Below are 18422 nucleotides of genomic sequence, written 5' to 3'. Positions count from 1 at the left end.
ACAGTCCTGGTGGGTTACTTAGCTGCTCAGTGCCTCAGTTTTCCCATCTGAAAAACAGAGGGAATTGAGATACTGAGGTTCACAGTCAGATAATCTTGTAAACGAAACACTAAGATCCAAGCCAGGTGCACTATAGACATCCTCTGTTAATTATTACAAGTGTTCCTCCTCATTGTCTCTAAGATTCCTCTCTACCCTGAATTGTGTTCTGGAGTGGGAGGTCCAAGACATGATTGGACAGAATGTAGGGAAAAAGCAAACTATGACATTGCTAAGGAGAGCAACTGTAACATTTTAGCTTCAAAAATGCTGAAAATAGCTCTAGCCGGTTTGGTTCAGTGGTTAGAGTGTCAGGCTGCGGCCTGAAGGACCTCCAGTTCGATTCTGGTCAAGGGCATGTACCTCGGTAGGCAACCAATCCATGTGTCTCTCTCACATTGATGTTTTTCTTTCTCTCTGTCCCTTCCACTCTCTCTGAAAAGCAGTGGAAAAAATATTCTCTGGTGAGAATTTTTTAAAAAATGCTGAAAATAGCTCGTTCAAGTCTTTGTAGATAAAAATGTAAAATGTATGCAAATGTATGTGACTCACGCAGAAACATACATCCATGGCCTGCTCACAGTCAGTGCCCGGATGTGGCCATCAGGAAAAATCCTTGCAGCGTGTGGAGAGGTGGAGAGGACGGAGGCTGCCTTGATGGTGGTGGAGGTGGTTGGGGAGAGGGCAGTGCTGCTGCTTCCCTGGGCTGTGCTCCTGTTTTCATCTTTCTTCTGGGTTCTGTGCCTTCCCAGAGTTCCATGTGGGAAGAATAGAGGCCCTGGGCCCCTCCCTGCCTCTTCCGGATCACCATCCTCCCTCTCATTCCTCTGAGAGCCCATTTGCTCCCTCTCCCATCCTGGCTCTATTTCTGGAGCATCTCATTGGAGATGTTACCCCCCCCCCCCCCAAGCTCCAGGTGCCTGCTTGGTCCAACCAGTCTTGTGTGCAATGCAGGAATGGTGGGAGGGTGACAGCTGAGCAGGGAGGGGCCTGAGAGCCAGAGCCAGGGTCTGAGCCAGGAGGGCTGGGGTGGGGGAGAGCCACGTGGATGCAGGGAGGAGCCCATGTTACCTCACGGTTCCACTGCAGCTACCTGTGGAAGCTTTCCACAACCCAGAGCATCTTCCATTGCACCTCCCAGGGGCTCGCCCTACCTGCTGTGAGCCTGTGGCCACCATCTTCCCCTTGGGCAGCTCTGGAGGCCTCTGCCCAAGCAGCTTCAGGGGCTGGGTGCAGGCTTCCTTGCGGCATCATGATGAGGGCCTGCTTCTCCCCTTAAGAAGAACTAGTCCTACAGTTGTTTGGAATGATGAGGAGCCCCCTCCCCCATGCTCTGTGGATGCTGACAACACTGCCCCCCACAAAGGCCAGGGGGAGCTTCACCTTGCCTGTAGAGTTGGGTCCCAGCTTTGCCCTTAAGCTGCTTGGGGGTGGGGGTGGGGGTAGGGGGGTCACCTCCACGATCAGAAACCTCACTACCTAAGATAAAACCAGAATAAATAGCCCAGTTCAGGGTTCCCTTGGTGGACCCACTGCCTCCCTTCCCTGGGGTTCAGGAGCTTCAGCTTCAGCCCCTGCTACTCTGGACCACCCTAGGCTGACCCCGGCCCCTCCAGTCCCTTCTCCTGAGTCCTTTGGCCCAAGGAGGCCTGCAGAACTCAAACTGCCTTGGGTCCCATACAACCAGCAGTCAGGGGACAGGCATAAAGCCCCCCCCCCCCACACACACATACCTCTTCACTGCTTTATGGGGTCTTAGGAGGCATCTTGACCCCAGACTTCCCTAGATCTTTATGTACTAGGAACCTCCAGAGGGGGATCCTGGAGGGGACCCACCAGAGACCCTGGAGCCTCTCCTGTACCCCAGTTTGCTCCCCGAGCCTCCCGGTTTTTCTCCAGCTGCCGCCCCCTTGAGTGTAGGGCAGGAACGGCCCAGCTTTTAGGTCGAGGGTGTTGAAACAGATGAGGCACTGTTCAGGTTTGGAAGGAGGGAGTCCCGGGGCAGCACCTTAACCCCGTCGGCGCCGCTCCCCAGGCTCGCCCAGGGGAGGGGCCTGGCAGCCGCTCCGGGCCCTGAAACTGCGCTTAGAGATCTCGGGGTGGCAGGTGATGTCACCCCTGCGTGCCCATAGGTCTCCCCGTGACACCTAGTCTGCGGGTTGGCGGAATTCGGCTGAGCCCGGAGAGGGGAAGAGAAGGAGCCTGGGCCCTCGCCGCAGCCCGGAGACCCCCGCGGGACCACTCCTCCGTCACGGGTCGGAGCCTGCCCGTCCGGGCGCCGGTGGGGACCCGGGCTGCCCCGCACCCCCCAGCCGGCTGGAGGCGTGCTGCGGCGGGGAGGGGGCGCGGGAGCCGCGCGCAGATTGGCCGCGGCCTCGGCCCCCGCCCCTGGGCGCCGCGCAGCCCGGGGAAGTCGCTAGTTGGTGCGCGGGCTGCGGGCTGGGGCTCGGCATCCGCAGCGGGGCTCGCGGCGGCCGCGGCGGCCGGCAGGGCTCCCGGGGGCGCCCCGCCGTCCTCGCCGCCCGCCCCGCCCCGCCCCGCGGCGCCCGCTCGCCCCTCCCTGCTACCTGTTTCCCTGCCTCCCCCGCCTCCCCCGCCGCCACCCCGCGCTCCGCAACTTCGGCCTCCGGGGCTGGCCGCCCCTCCCGGCGCCCCGCCGGCCCCCGCCGCCCGCGCCCTCCCTCCTTTGTTGTGCGATGAGGGTCGGGTTTCCGATCTGACGGAGCTGCCGCCGCCTCCGTCGCGCGGAGCCGCGGGCATGGAGCCGCTGAGCCACCGGGGCCTGCCGCGCCTCTCCTGGATCGACACCCTCTACAGCAGTACGTGTGCGGGCCGGGGGCCGGGCGGGAGTGGCCCCGCGCCCCGCGCCCCGCGCCCCGCGCCCCGCCGGGCGCCCCGACGGCCCAGGTGCTGGGCTTGTCCGCGGAGCGGGCGCGGGTCGGGGGCTGCGGGCACGGCCGGCGGGGGGCGGGCGGCCCCCGCGATGGGGTCCCCAGGGCGGGAGAGGGGCGGCGAGCGGACCAGCGGGGCCGGGGGAGCTGGGTCACCCCTCTCCCACCTGTTGTGTAACCGACCGCTCCCCAGTCCTCGGGAAGAGGGGGGAGCGCTTGTAGGGTGCTGCCTCCGCCCCCCGACTGGCTGCTGCTGCTCCTGCCCGTGCTGAAGCAGAAAGGCCATTTTGGCAAAGTCCTTGGGGCCAGAGTTGGCCACCTCGGGGACATCCTGAGACGTGCGTGCGTGCATGTGTGTGTGTGCGTGTGTGTGTGCGTGTGCGCGCGCGCGTGTGTGTGTTTCGGGGTGGGGGTGGGCGGGAAGGAGGGCGTGTGTGCAGATACGCGTGGGGGCCGTTTGGATGAAGGAGCTGAGAACCCCCGGCTCCCGCAGTCTTTCCTGCCAGTCTCATCACCGCCCCCACCGCTACCCCCCCCCCCAAAAAGAAAAAACCCAACCTTCTCTGCTTCTGCACCCCCTCGCTCCCCAGTGTGCCTCGATCTTGTGATTGCTCCTGCGCTGCCGCTGGGAATATGCAACTATCACTCTTACATCTGGGGGGGAGGGGGGTGAGCGCACCCCCCACTTCTCGCCCCCCTTGCTTAGCACTGCCCGTCTTCCCACCCCTGCCTTGAGACACCTCCCCCAAGCTCTCCGCGAGGTAGGAAGAGGCCCTGCTGGCCCCTGAAGACAGGTGTTGGAAGATAGGAATTGCTCTCCGGGTCACTTCAGTAGGACCCTCCCACTCTCTAGCTCTCGGCCTAGCCCAGGGCCCTGAGGCAGGTGGAGCCAGGTTCTGGCTCTGGACACTGGATACCTTGGGGTCAAGGACATTTTTAAGAGCCAACTTGGCTTGAATTCCTTGATATCAGTCACGTTGGGTGGGGGTGGGGGGAGTAGGCGGAGATGATGCCTTGGACCCCAAAGTCTTGCCCTGGAGGCTCCTCGGTACTCAGCATCCTGCCTCTGACCTCTGTATCCCCTTGGCTCACCGTCATTCCTCACCCCCCCCCCCCCCCAGAGCTCTCCTTGTGATGGTTCACTCTGCTTTGGTTTTTCAACATCAAAGGGGCAAAGCCCTATCCCCTGGGCGGCAGTCCTGCACCAAGCCCAGGCTCTCCATCTGCTCCTTCCCCTGCAGAGGCCAGCACCTTTGGGTGAGGGTCAGGGCCCATTGCTGTGTGTGCGTGTGTGTGCATGTGCGTCCGCGTGAATGGTGAATGGGGGCACACATCTGTTCGGAGCCCTGCTGCAGATCAGCTCCTGACCCTGGGGAAGGATTAGTGGCCTCCTCTTAGCTGCGCTCTAGCAAATAACAGTCATAACAATGCCTCATATTCACATGCTGCTTACATTTCTGAATATTTCGGGCTCTTTGTGAAACCCAGAATTGGTTCCCCTATTTCCCAAAGCATAGAATGCTATGGAAACCTGGCTCTGGCTTTCTCTCCATTGCCCTGAGGAAGAATCCCAGACCTGATCTTTTCCTATCTCCCCCTTCCCCACCCCACCCCCATCCCAGCGGAGAAGCAAAATTGTCTGAGGCTGCCTTGAAAATTTCTGACCTGAGGCAGGCAGGACTAGGAAAGGGAATTAGACCGAGGGCCTCTTTGGGGGTGCATGTTAACCAGCTCTGACTCTGGCAGGCTGGCATCTGAGCTGTCTGTTCTGCTGCTGCTTCTGCCCTGGCAGCTGGGCTCCTGGGGCAGCCTGATGGAGGGGTGGGAGGGGGGCACAGACTTTTTCAGCAATGTGAGGAGTTCCTGCCTCCCTCTTCAAAACAGCTTATTTGAGAGTTGTAGAATGAGCCTTCCTGGGGAGGTGCCGTGCAGTCATGTTTGGGCTGTTAGCCATGAAGTTTCCTCTTGACAAGAGCCTAAATTAAAACAAATACCCGGGCTGTCATTTGCCTGGCAGCAGGGTTTTGTGGCTCCCAGAGGAAGTTCCCCTGCCTTTCGGGAAGCTGTTTGCTTACAGGGCTCAGAGTCCAGGGGTGGCAAGTGGCCACAAAAGCCAAATCCATCAGGAATTGTAAAGGGGCTGTACCTAGGGCACAGGGTAGCCAGTGCACCTCTTAAGAGATGTGAGTTACCCAGTGAGAAAACTTCCTCCTAATCACATGATAATGACATCTAACAGTGACAATAGCATCTCCTGAGGACTTGCTATAAGCCGGGCTCTCTGCTAGGTACTTTCTATCCTTTCTCTCCAAACCTCACAACTCAGGCAAGATAGGTAGTCTTACCTCCATTTTACAGAGAGAGAAGCTCAGCAAGCTCAAATCATTACCTAAGGTCACATAACTGATAAGTGACAAAGCTGGAATTCAGATCCTACACTAGGAAGACTCGAATTTCACCTGGATGTGTCTGAGCTTATTTAAGGCCTTGAAATGTCATGGAATCGGGGACATCTGTCCCCTTGGCCCTGTGTCACAGAGTTCTCCCTGAAATGGTCCAGCAGGGTAAGTGGCCTCAATAACTCTGACCCCAGCTTGTCCCTGTGTCCCTTGCAGGAACTGGGGCCTGGGCCTGGAGCCAAGGCAGGGCTGGTTGAGGCTCTGAGCTCACAGAGGCCAGAGATTATATACTCCTAAGGTGCCCGACTGCCAGCCGGCCCTTCCCCTTCAAACACTTCTTGCCTTTGGAGTCAGCTTATTCTGCCTTTGGCATCTGGGCCAGGAGGAGTGTGTCCAGGTTGATAGTCATTTGATAAGGGGTGGGCAGCAGACCCCCCTCTCTGCCCTGCGGTGGAAGTGTTAAAGAGAAGGGCTGCGGTGATGGTAATTTGTCAGACTCAGGGAGATGGGTTGGCGCCCAGCTGCCAGAGTGATCGAGGACTGATTGCAGCAGGTCTTTGCCCCTGATAAGATGGAGTGGCAGATGAGGGTTCCAGCCATCCCACTTCCTGTCTCTGGGCCACTAATTTTCCTACATTAATGTAGGAAAATGTAATAATGTCAACTTCGCCCCCGGTGCCTTGCCTAGTCTTTCCCTGAGTCTGCTGTGATTCTCTCTGTAGGGCTGTGATCTTTATTTTATCTTCTTTCTGTCTTTTTCTCATCACCTTTTCCACTAAACACTTATCGCTTCCTCTTGGTTTTCTTCTATGTCACGGGATTACGTTGGATTAAATTCTGTGGAATTACCTCACAGGGGGGTTGTCTGCCGCTCCGACATGTCCTCTGTCCCTCTGAGTGGAGACTGCCCTCTAAGCAGATCTGAATTGAGATGTGCGTGCCCCAGGTAGGCTAATAATTTGGCACCTTTTCAAATGGAAAGTCTTTAGCCATCTGTTCAGTATTTATTTAAAGAGCTGAGGGCTCATTTAAGGTCTTTTCCTTTGCCATTTCAGCTTCTTTTTTGGTCCCAAGCCTTTCAGCTCTGGCCTTAAATATTCCTACCCTGTTGAGCCAAACAAAGCTTGCAGTTACTTGGACCTCACAGAAGGCATAACATGGCCATCTGTTGTTATCAGAACCTACCTTTTAGAGCTCACTTCTCTTAGCCCAGGCAACATTTCCAAGGGATATTTCAGTCTGTCGTGATATTTTCATGCTCCTTATAGACTCAGCACCCTGTCTATGGCCCAGGAAAGCATTTGGGGCTGTGGGCACACAGCCCGTCTCCAGATGATCATGAACCTGCCTCAGTTTCTCATTTTATTCCTATATTAGCCATTGGCATGGCAGACTCTTACCCAGAGCCACCCTCTCACCCAGACCACCCCCGATGCGCTAGTGAACACCTGCGGGTGGATGTCTTCTTACCCCCTGAACAGCCCCAGGCATAGCAGCCGACTGTAGCTGTCACGGCTGCTGGAGTCTCTGAGGTGGGGCTGGCAGGAGAATGAAGTCATCCATCTCTTCAGAGAAAAGTAATGTGTTGTTGCTGTGATTGCTGATGTTGTCCTTTGGAAAGAGGAAGAAACGACAGGAACACTCATGGAGAACTAGCTGGAAAACACTGTTCGATGAGTAGAAAGAAGATGGGGGACTAGTGAGAAAAACCCATTCTACCCCACTCTTGTGGGTAGAATGGAAGACTTGGGCTGCCGTCTGAGGTCTGTCTGTTTGCTGGACGATTCTGGTCCGCACTCCTTGTGCGCATTCCTGTCAAGTGAGGTTGTGGTATCTCCCGTGGGTGCTATGTGGATTAATTGGTTGATGTTTATATAAAGTGCTTTGAAGATAAGGGGCGCTATTGAACTGCTCAGCTGTCCAGCTCATCATGGTCCCCACTCTTGCAAGGCTTGCAGAGGAGTTTGGAAGGGCGTGGGGAGGGGGCAAGGGGACAGGCAGCCACAGAGAGTTGGACTAGGCTCTTAGATGGTGCCTAGCCCAGTGCCTCATACATAACATGCCCTCGGTAATTTTGGTTGTATGAGCGCATATGAGTGGGGAAGAAAACTTCTGGGTTCTTGGCTCCTTTAACTTCTTACTCCACTAGAAATCCCAGAAACCCATTAGCTGGCCCATTCACAAGTTTCCAGCTGTGTGGACTTGGTAATTGTAGTAGCTTATAGTGGAGTCATAGGCCCCCCCAGGGGAGTCCCACCCGTTGCTAGGGCTTGTGACTGTGTGATTGGAAGACGGCACTGCCAGCCTGTTGGTGCTGTAGCTCTTTGGCTCAGCTTGAGCTCTTTGTGGGCAAACCAGGAAAAAGGTGGCTTTAGAACAACTCTGTCATCTCCACGCCATTTGCCTCTGTCCGGCCCCTGGTGTGGTGGGTAAGCTGAGGCTACCCATGGGGCTTGGAGTACCCACCACATTCTACCTGCAGCGTCTCGGCACTTTCCACTATGCCAGTAGGAGAGGCCAGCAGGCTTACCTGTCTCCAGGGCAGGATGGGAGAGACTGATGTTGACTTGTGGCCTTGGTCTGCCTTAGCTTGCATTTCAGTGGGCAAGATAGTTGGAGCCATGGATGCCCCAGACTGGTAGTGGGAGTGTTCTGCTTGGCCCCGAAGCTTGGAGAGAGCCTGTCCAGACCCTATAAATGGGGAAGAAGAAAGAAATCAGGGCAATAGGCAGACTATAGGAGGCATCCCTCTATGGGGAGTGGGGGTGGATGCCCAGTCCTACCTCCTGCCCAAGACATTGGCAAAGAGCCCTTTGAAGTGGGGCCAAGTGATGCCATGACCAACTGTGGCTAGGACAGCCAGTTTCTCTGTCCCCAGATTCTGACCTTATTGAGGCCTCTCCATCAGTTTGCTGCCCCTGTGCTATATCGTGGTTTCTCTTCCCTGCACTTCCTTTCCCAACACACACCAGAATGAAAATGAATACAGGTTGACTGGCCATAGAGAAACTGGTAGGGTCAGTGTGGTCTTCAGGGGATAGGGCCAGATGGGGTGGACCCTGTGCTGACCTAATTGGTCAGGTGCCATTCCCCTTTCTCCACCCTCGTGTCTGATGCCTTCATGCCCCTCTGGACCACAGGTAGACATGGCAGATACGGTCAGGCCTTTGACCTAAGGTGAGCAAGGTCTCCAGAAGGGGTTGGGTGGCTGGGAGGCATGGCCATTGGCTTCCCTGGTTTGTCTGTGGAGCTGGTGCTGCCTAGAAAAGCCCCACGTTGACTAGGTATCTGTGGGTTTTCTCAAGGCAGTTGGGAAAGGATGTGGCCATAATTACCTTCATGGGATTGAAGGGCTGATCCTATTAGTGTATTGGGCTAACCCCTTCCTCTTGGGCATTGCCTCCTGGCCAGCAACAAAGGTTTAATGGATCAAGATTACAGAGAGCCCAAAGATGTTGTGTAATTAAGCCCAGTTATTTCTCTAGCTGGGGGACATCTACTCCCCACTGCAGCAATTGATTTCCTTACTTGTGGTCACCCAGTTCAGCTGCATGTTACCCTCAGCCTAAACAGCCTTTGGGCCATCTTTTTAAATGAGTTTCTCCCTTGAAGGTGCAGTTTTAGGGGGAAAAACCCTTTCTGAGAGTTTTTGGATCAGGGTGACAGTGTGTTCTATGGGATGGTGCCCCCTGGAGTTGTGCAATGGGGATCTGTTTGGGAAGTGTGTCTGGGTTCTGCAGAGGGACATAGGGACCTCATCCGTGGGTCTCTCACAACCACTGGGCCCATGAAAAGAAAGCTCATTAGACCTGGCCAGGTGGATCAGTTGGTTGGAGCATTGTCCTGTACACTAAAACGTTGCAGGTTCAATTCCCGGTCAGGGCACATACCTAGGCTGTGGGTTCAGTACCCCTGGTCGGGGTGTATATGGGAGACAGCCGATCGATATTTCCCTCTCACCTCGATGCTTCTCTCTGCCTTCCTCTCTCTCTAAAAAAATCAATGAAAACATATCCTCAGGTAAGGATTAAAAAAGAAAAGAAAAAAGAAAAGCAAGCTCATTAGTCCTGCTGGGTTCATAGAAATTAGATTTTTCCATTTGGTCTAGGAGAATGGAAGAAAACATAACATTTTGCCAGCCCTGCTATGTGCCAGATACTGTGCTAGGTACTTTCTTTGCATTTTCCAAGCCCAACAAGGTACCTGCTATTGTCCTCCCTGTTTTACAGATGAGGAAACTGAGGTTCTGAGAGATTAGGTTATTGCAGAAGGTGTCGCAGTTTGAGCTGGATAAGATCTCAGCTATATATACAGGCCGGGGCAAAAGTAGGTTTACAGTCGTTCGCAGGGAAAATGAACAGTAATGCGAGAATAAACTCTGTGTTTCGTGGACTCACAATGGTAAACCTACTTTTGCCCCACCCTGTAATGGAAGCCCATTCAGCTTCCAACAGCAATAACCATTATAGCCAGTAAGGACTGAGTACCTACTGTGCGTCAACAGTGCCCTAGGCACTTTCCATGTGTTATCACCAAGTTTTAACAGCCCTCATCTTATGAGGCAGGAATTATCACCCCTATTTTACAGGGAGGAAACTGGGGCTCAGGGAAGTTAAGTAATTAATTCAAGGTCCTCGAGCTAGAATACAAGCCAGGACTTGAGCACAATTTGGCTGTACTCTAAGCTGCTCTTTCTCCCACAGTCCCTTGCCTTTCACAGAGGTGCCAGTGAAGGCCCGTTGGCAGCTGGTATTTCATAGAGGTTGACTGATCTGTGCATCTCTCTCGCTGGAATGACAGCTGTGAAGACTGCCTTGGCTTCCCCACGTGGCCCTTGAGTGACTCTCACCAACTGGGCTGCCTCTTGCTGAGGGATGATCCCAAGGAGATCTCCCCATGGACACTTGGAGCCCATATCCCAGTGTTACCTTGTCCCTGGGGTTAATCTCAAGAAGCACCAAATATTAACACACAAAAAAAAAGAGGAAGGAGAGAAAATAGACTTAGGGATGGGGTACAGCTAGTACCCCAGTTTCCAGAGCAGAGCAGGGCCAGGAGCAAGTGGGGACTGGAGGAAGAGAGGACTTGGCAGAGCCCCCGCGTGCTGGCCCGGCTCTCAGGCCTTTTTAAATTCACCTCCGCAGTTTCCAAAGGAAAATAAAGAGAGCCCTGGACCTTAAATCAGGCCACTGCACACCAAGGTCCTTTGCTGAGGCCAGGGCCAGCTGGACTGCAGATCTAGCTTCTGCATTTGAATTCATCCACATGCAGCATGTTAATGATGGGGGAGCTTGGAGCAGACCCTCCAGCCCAACTCCCCACACCTGCCAAGTCCCCCGTTTCCCAGCCCAGAGCCCCCTGCTGAGGTCAGTCCTCTGGGGGAAGCCTGCGGGGATGGGGCGTTGGGGGCGGCAGCTTACACCTTAGCAGACCCCTCTCTGGCTGGAGCCAGAAAGGCCGGAACAAGGGTGGAAGGCTTGTTTCACAAAGGGTTTGTGTGTGGTGAGTTTTTTGGATGCGATAGAGGGGATGAAGCGCTGCCCTGAGCTGACCCCGAAGCAGGAAGGTGAAAGGGGGGTAGAGGGAGGTGATGCTCCACGATTCCATTCTTTCCTTTCCCTTTACTGCTCAAAATTTCTCGGGCAGCTTACTTACTTCACTGAGCCTGTGGGCATTTTTAGGAACCCCTGCTTGGCTGGTTATAGGGACCCATGAACCCTCCCCCTCACTCACTCATCTGTTTGTAGGGGGGCAAATGCGGAGTTTCAGTCCCCCCCCAAGGCCTTAGTTTCTCCTGACCCCTTCCTTCCACCACCTTGAACCTGCCACCCCAGCCCTCGCCCTCCCGCTGCTCTGCTTCGCCCCTGCCCTCCCTGTGGTTCCAGGATGCACCCAGGCCAGAGGCTCAGCCTTGGCGAGGTCTGTCCTCCAGGCGCCACCCTGTGGAGCCCTCGTCCCCTCCCCCACCCAGAGCTTTCTGCTGCTCTTCCTGCCCCCTCCCCTCCCCTCCTTCTCTCCCCCATCCCTGCCTTTCACGAGTAGAGACATGGCCCAGGGACGACTGATGAAATTGGGCTTCCCAAGCCCACAGCAGTCGAGAGATGCAGGAGAGCAGGTCCTGGTGATGGGGATCCTGTCCCTCAAGAAAGGACATGTTTTCACCCCAGTGCTTCCCCGCGATTCTTTCTGTGCAGGTTGAAACGGTGCCCCTGTGCGAGCTACCTGAGCCCCCCTCACCTTAGCAGAGCTGGGGGCGGGGGGGGGGTGCCCATTTAATAACACGTGGCAGTAGCTACTGTTTTCAGTTCTGTGTCAGGAGAGAGGAGCCAGAGAGCTGCGGCGGGGACCTCCAGCATGTAGCATTAAGGACCACTTGCTCATGGTGGCCTGGCCAAAGGCGTCAGCTCCTCACCATTGGAATGAAGTTAGCGGAGGCGGAGGCACCTACCAAAGGGAGAGGGGACTAGAGGAGTGGATTGCTAACTCTTTAGACTGCAACCCAAACATAATACAGTCATCCCTCGGTGTCCACCAGGGACGGGTTCCAGAATCTCCTGCGGATGCCAAAATCTGGGGATGCTCAAGTCCCTTAGACACAATAGTGTGGTATTTGCATATAACCTACGCAATCCTCCTGTATACTTTAAATCCTCTCTGGATTACTTGTAAAACTCAATGCAAAATGTCCGTACATGTTCAGTACAGGTGCAACCATTGTAGGCCTAACTACACAGTACATGTCAGCAACAACGTAACACTTAGAAAAATATGTTTTTGACCCGTGGTTGGTTGGATCTGCAGGTGCGGAACCCAGGGATAGAGAGGGCGGACTATACATACATTTTACGTTATAAGCCCGCACACACACAACTGAAACGAAGCTTTCATGGGACAATACTTCCCCTCTCTGTCACATTTGCAATGCACTTATATTTTTATGCCATTCTATTCTATTCTATTCTATTCTATTCTATTCTATTCTATTCTATTCTATTCTATTCTATTCTATTCTATTCTATTCTATTCTATTCCATTGAAAACAAGTCCAAAAAGTGCCGGTTGGTTTCATGTCCTGCAATATGAGAAACAATAGATGAGATGATCTCAAAGGGCCCTTATGAACTGTAAGGAATTATAATTCACCAAACCGCAGTTGTTTATATACCGCTGTTGTGATTTTTCCAGATTCACACACTTCTGTTATTATGGACTGAATGTTTTTCTTCACTGTGACTCATTATTTAAAGAAGAAGCTACTTAGAAAGGAAACTAATAGAAAATCTGTACCACTTGCAGTAAATCAAAAGTTACCTTACAAGTAACTGCACTAAAAATTAAATAATGTTATTAATTCTAGTTATATACACTGTTGCCTTGGGAAGGATCTAGGTCTGAGCCCCCTGTGTCTTTGTTTAAAGGGAAGTAAACAGAGGATAGAGGAATGTTAGAGACATTGGTACCAAACAGAGTCTTTCTTCTTCAATAACAGAAGAAATGGAAAGGAGTCAAGAAGGGAATCATTTTCTCAACATGCGATTGGATGTGCTTTAATGCAGCACTGCGAGCAAGCAGGTGCTAGTCACAGGGCTCTTCTGCTTCGGGGTCCCTATCCACCCAGAGTTTTGGGCCTCATATTTCCCATGGTGGGAGAGGGAAGGGGAGACGATGGTTTTCTCCGGGACCAAATACATGAAGGCAGCATCTCAAACTCTATTGTATGTTTGAGTTGCCTGTGGATCTTGTTAAGATGCAGATTCTCATTCGGCAGGTCTGGGATGAGGCCCGAGGTTCTGCATTCTAACAAGCTCCCAGGTGATGCCAGGGCTGCTGGTGCCCGTCTGGGACCACCATTTGGGTAGCGGGGCTCTGGGGTCCTTTATTCCCACTCCTAGGGGACTGACTGCAGATCCCACACCCAGTCAGACCCTTCTGTAACACTAGATTCTGGCCAGTAAAGGCAACCCATGACACATCTCTCTTCTGAGCCCATTTCCCAATAAAAATAAAAATAATGAAGCAACTGGATGGACACCTAATGAGTCCCAGACTAGTGTTCTCACATTCATGATCTCATTTCATCCTCACAGTAAACCTGTGAAAGGGTGTTACCCTCATTTTAAGGATGAGAAGAGGGAACAGCCTTTGTGATCAGCCTCTGCTGGGGACTTCTGCCATGGGGGACACCTGCCATGCAGGGGACACATCATGCCTCTGTCCACCCCCTTCCTGAGGTGCAGAAGCTCAGGCATCTGGCCTTTATGAGTGTCTGGGTCTAGACAAAGCCCCGGCCTCCCCACCCCCTTTCCGCCTGAAGGGCCAACCTCGGTGCTAATGGAGCAGAAAGCCTTGGTTGTTAATTTTCGAGTGCATCATTGAGAGGGTTAATGAGAGACCAGCTGGTGTGCCACCCAGCCGTGTAGAAGCGTCATTTTCCCTTCACTTAGGTGGGCAAATGTTTTGGCAGCTCCTGACCAAACCTTCCCCCCTTGGGCCTGGATGGTGCTCACCTAGACGGTCAGTGGGCACTGTGGGCCATCTTTGGGTGTAGAACCTTTGGAATCCAAAAGCAGGACCTGGTTCTGTCTCCCGCTTCCTGGAAAGGGAACATGGGACACATATTTGATGTCAAAAGATCTGTTTCTGGCTTGAGGGACCCTATGGTTGCTGGTCAGCGGCCACCACAGCCAGGCCCTTGCAGTGACACCTGAGCCTCCTCAAGCCCCTTCCCTGACCTGAGACATCATCTCCTTTCCAGCTGGCTGTGGCCACACTATACCCACTTCCATTCACCTCTCCTTTGTCTAGAAACCTCCAGTGGGGCATTTTCTTTCCTGCCACATTCTATCAAAACTACCGCACATACACACACCCTCCCCTCCACCACACACGCACACACACACAGGTCAGTGAGGCCCCTCGTCCCACAACCAACCTCTGTGCTCTGGTGAACTCCCAGCCTGCTTCAAGCCTTAGCTGAGCTACCACCTCCTCCAGGAAGCCCCCCCATGCCTGATTATAGCATTCACCTTAGTAGGATCTCCCACGCAGAACCCTGAACACTGCCTACTCTGGGCCACACCATTAAGCACTTTCTTATCTGTTGCTTGGCAGTGTTTACCTATATAGTGTTTTGTGTCTGTTGTCATTTCTTCTCTGCCAAACTCTAAACTCCTTAGAGGCATGAAGGGGAATAACAAAGGCTGCCATTTATAGGGTGCCAGACACTGTCCTTAAGCACTTCACAAACAATGTACCATTTAATCTTCAACCTCCCAGGGAGGTCCCAACTCTTTTTATCCAGTTTTATGGATGAGGGAAGTTTTTTAAAAAAGATTCTAGAGTGCTCAAACAGCTTTCCCAGGGTCACACGCCTAGGAGAGGCCTAGCCGGGCTCTAAACCCAGTTCTGTGGATGCCCAGCCTGTGCGGTCCTCCAGCATCCCAGAGGTGCCCAAACTCCAGGGCCTTCTGATGAGAACCTGGGGCAGGGCCCAGGAATCTGTATGTTTGAAAAACACCTCTGCGACTCTTAACCAGGTGTGCTTCTCCTTTCCTATAACACCCAGCAGTGCCCTGAGAGTGTGGGAGCTTGGAAATGCTTTGGGATTGGTTGATGGGCATGAAGAAAGGGAATGTTCTAGGGGTCTGAGGTCTATTGTTACAGCACAAGCGCCACCTAAGAGGAGCAGGGACGATGCGAGGAGCAGATAGAGCTGGGCATGAGCAGGGTGGAAGGGCAATCAGAAAAGGACATTGGTGAGATCAAACCGGGGACCCTCTCTCTGCCCCAGACATCACTCAGGGCCTCACCTAGACCAGAGCATCTTGTAAAAATGCAGATTCTGGTCCAGGAGGTCTGGGGCAGGGCCTCTGATTTGGCATCTGACATGCCCTCCTGTGATACCCAGGCTGGGTAGGAAGGACCTAGACTCTTCCAAGCCCTCCTAGAGGATCTGATTCAGCCACTCGCCAGTCTAACACTTTCCCACCTCCCTCCTTCCTACAGGATAAAAATCTAAACTCCCCGACGTGGCATGGGAGCCATTTCAGACACTGGCTCCAACCCATCTCCAGCCTTACCTCCTGGCACTCCCAATCCTCCAGCCACACTGGATACTTCACAGCTCCCCAGACACACCATGCCCATCGTAGTTGGTGCTTTCTGCACATGCTGTCCTTGGCCTGGAGGAACACCCTTTGGTCTCTCTTGGCCTGGTGAAGATGAGGCTGAGTGTCACCTCCTTGAGAAGTCACAGACTGGGGAGTGGGCTCTCAACCTGGACTTCTGGTCTTATAGTGAAGCCCTCAAGAGGTTTCTGGAATCCTTCCCTGTCCCTGCTCCCAGCAAAGGTCAGCCTTGGCCCTAGCCTTGCAGAGGCGTGGAATCAGGTGACTGAATTGTCCTGCTTTGAACATTCCTTGTTTCTTGCCACCTTTGAGTAAAAATAGAGCTGAGAATGACTGAAGTGAAACCCCCTCCTTAGAATCCAGGAGAGCAAAGGTGGGGGCCTTTGGAGGGAAGGTATGTGGGCCTTTGGAGGGAAGGTTTGTGGGGCACTCTGTGGAGCCCAGAGAGGCCTAAGTCCATCTGCTTGAGCTTTGGAAAGGTGCCCTTGTGACCTGGGCCGGGGCTGCCAGGGCACTGTGGTCATGCCCTGGACTCGGAGAGGCCAGCCTGGCCCCTGTCAGTGCTCATAGAGCTGCTTTCACTTTAAAGTTTTCTCTCTTGTCTGTGGAAATATTTCAGGACTTCCGGAGGGGTTTCCTTTGGTGCTTCCTGAGTTTTCTCCTGGGCTTTTTGCCTCCAGGTCCCAGCCCTAGGCAGGGGTAGCTCCCGGAAGGGTGGTGGGTGCCACCCTGGCTGACTGCAGCCCTCATTGGGAGGTCCTGTTCTCTGGCTGCCTGCCCTCCCTCTCCTGCTGGAAGGCTCCCTGGTGCACTGGTTTTGGGGAGCAATAGCTCCCTCTCTCTGGGGAAAAAAAGTCTCTTCTTCCTGCGTTCAGGCTCCTGTCCAGGGGCTGAGGAGCTTGCTCTGACTGCAGGAGGGTAATTGAGGGCTCAGCTTGTCTAGCTCTAGGCCTGGAATTTTATCTTCTGAGAAGAGTGCAGCTGGAGGGAACAGGGAGCACAACCTTTGAATGCTTGCTGGGACAGTTACCTCGGGCAACATTATACTTAGCCTCTTTGAGCTTCATCTTCCCCACCCATAAAATGGGAACAACCTTATCAACCCCACTGTAGAGTTTCCAAGCTTTTCAGCCAATAAAAATACAGGATGCCTAGTTAAATTTGATTTTTAGATAACCAACAAATAGATATATTTTTAGTATAAGTATATCCCAAGCAAAATTTGGGACATACTTATACTAAACACTTATTTGCTACCCATCCTAAGTTCAAATTTTACTGGATTTCTTGCATTTTGTCTGGTGTCCCTGTCACCATATTAAATGGTATGCGTGTAACTCTTGGCAGGGGACCCATCTAGATGCCCCTCATTCACTTCGTTACTTTCTTCTCTCCTCCATGCCACCCCCTAGACCTCTAGAGGCCAAGCTGATGAGAAGTTTCTGTGGAGTTGTCACAGAAATATTGAGATGGTTTTGAGAGTTGACACACACAAAAAATGATGACATGAAAAATAGAAAAATGCCAGTAATAGTAGTTATCACTTAGCACTTTCTATATATTCCTTCCCTTCTTTCTTTCTTTTTTTTTTTTTAATTCTCACCCAAAGATATTTTTTCAATTGCTTTTCAGAGAGTAGAAGGGAGAGAGAGAGAGAAACATCGATGTGAGAGAGACGCGTCAATCGGTTGCCTCCTGCATGTGGGCCAAGGATCGAACAAACCTGCAACTTGAGGTACATGCCCTTGACTGGAATCGAACCCCACCCCCGGCCCTTCCACTGAGCCAAACCGGCTAAGGCCATTCCCTTATTCTTGACAATAATCATATGAGGAAGACACTCGCATCCACGTTACAGATGAGAACAGAGACACAAATTAGGTAAGTCACTTGCTCAAGGACACATAGCCAGTGGGTGATGAGCTCCTATGTGAACCCAAGCAAACTGGCCCCTGTGTTCTTGCTCTTAAATAGGACACTGTGCTGCGTCTTGCCTACCAACTGCCACAGTTAAAGATGTAAAGTTTCTTGAAGGTCAAGGACATGGAAACTTACAGGGATGGTTGCACAAAGTAGGCAGTAACACACAGTGTGCTCTCAGAGGGAGGGGTGGCGTCCTGCATTGCCCCCACCCGAGATCCTTGAATGGAGAGAGGGTTCAGCCAGGCACGAGGAGCTCACACCAGGGGTTATATCTTCCTGTCTATCACCCCTGAATGTCATGGAGACACCGGTTATGTGCCAGCCTGTCACCAGATGCAGGAGAAACCGTGATCATCCCTGGGTGTTTGTTCAGAGACTATAAAAAGTGAATGTTCCTAACCAGGCTTGTCTGAGGTTTGCCTGCAGATCCTAATTCTAGGCCCCCTTCAGGTATATTAATTCACACCTAATGGTGCTGCCATGGGACGTCTTCCTTCTTCTTGAGAATCTTCATGATTTTCCAGGATTGAATTTTTTCCCCCTTTATAAAATGAAAGCTTGTAGTTCTTAAAGACTAGAAAAATACCTAGCCCTAGCTAGTTTTGCTCAATGGTTAGAGCATTGGCCCGCGGACTGAAGGGTCTCGGGTTCAATTCCGATCAAGGGCACGCACCTCGGTTGCAGGCTTGATCCCCGGCCCCTGTCGGGATGTGTGAGAGAGACAGCCAGTCGGTGTGCCTCTCACATCAATGTTTCTCTCTCTCTCTCCCCCTCCCTCCCTCTCTGTCTCTCTCCCTCTCTCCCTTCCACTTTCTCTGAAAAGCAATGGAAAAGATATCCTTGGGTGAAGATTAAAAAATAAAAATACCCTAAAGTAGATGGGAGAAAATCCATGTGCCATTGCTTCACCCTCTGAGAAGAGCCTTCCTCATTGCTCTTCTCTGTAGCCCAGGGTCTGGCCATGTGGCCCAGCTGTGTGCTCCTCGCGGAGGTGAATCTGGAGGCCAGAGCATGACCTGGAACAGCCCCATGTCCCAGCACCC

General features: G+C 53.0%; 1 protein-coding gene across 3 annotated transcripts in view; it reads left to right on the top strand.

The window, feature by feature from the left end:
- ABR (ABR activator of RhoGEF and GTPase) overlaps positions 1-18422 on the top strand; it is a 167534-nt gene that overhangs the window by 36387 nt on the left and 112725 nt on the right. The window contains exon 1 of one of the 3 annotated variants that reach the window (XM_087825988.1): positions 2783-2858. The exons of the other annotated variants lie outside the window; for them this stretch is intronic. Coding sequence (XP_087682114.1) covers positions 2798-2858 — 61 coding nt within the window. The 5' untranslated portion in view covers positions 2783-2797. Of the gene's footprint in view, positions 1-2782; positions 2859-18422 lie in introns of those variants that run through there. 3 annotated transcript variants of the gene reach the window in all.

This window comes from Miniopterus natalensis, chromosome 17, assembly GCF_054644295.1.
Source record: "Miniopterus natalensis isolate mMinNat1 chromosome 17, mMinNat1.hap1, whole genome shotgun sequence".
Lineage (NCBI taxonomy): Eukaryota > Metazoa > Chordata > Mammalia > Chiroptera > Miniopteridae > Miniopterus > Miniopterus natalensis.
This window is presented reverse-complemented; position numbering and strand designations above follow the sequence as displayed.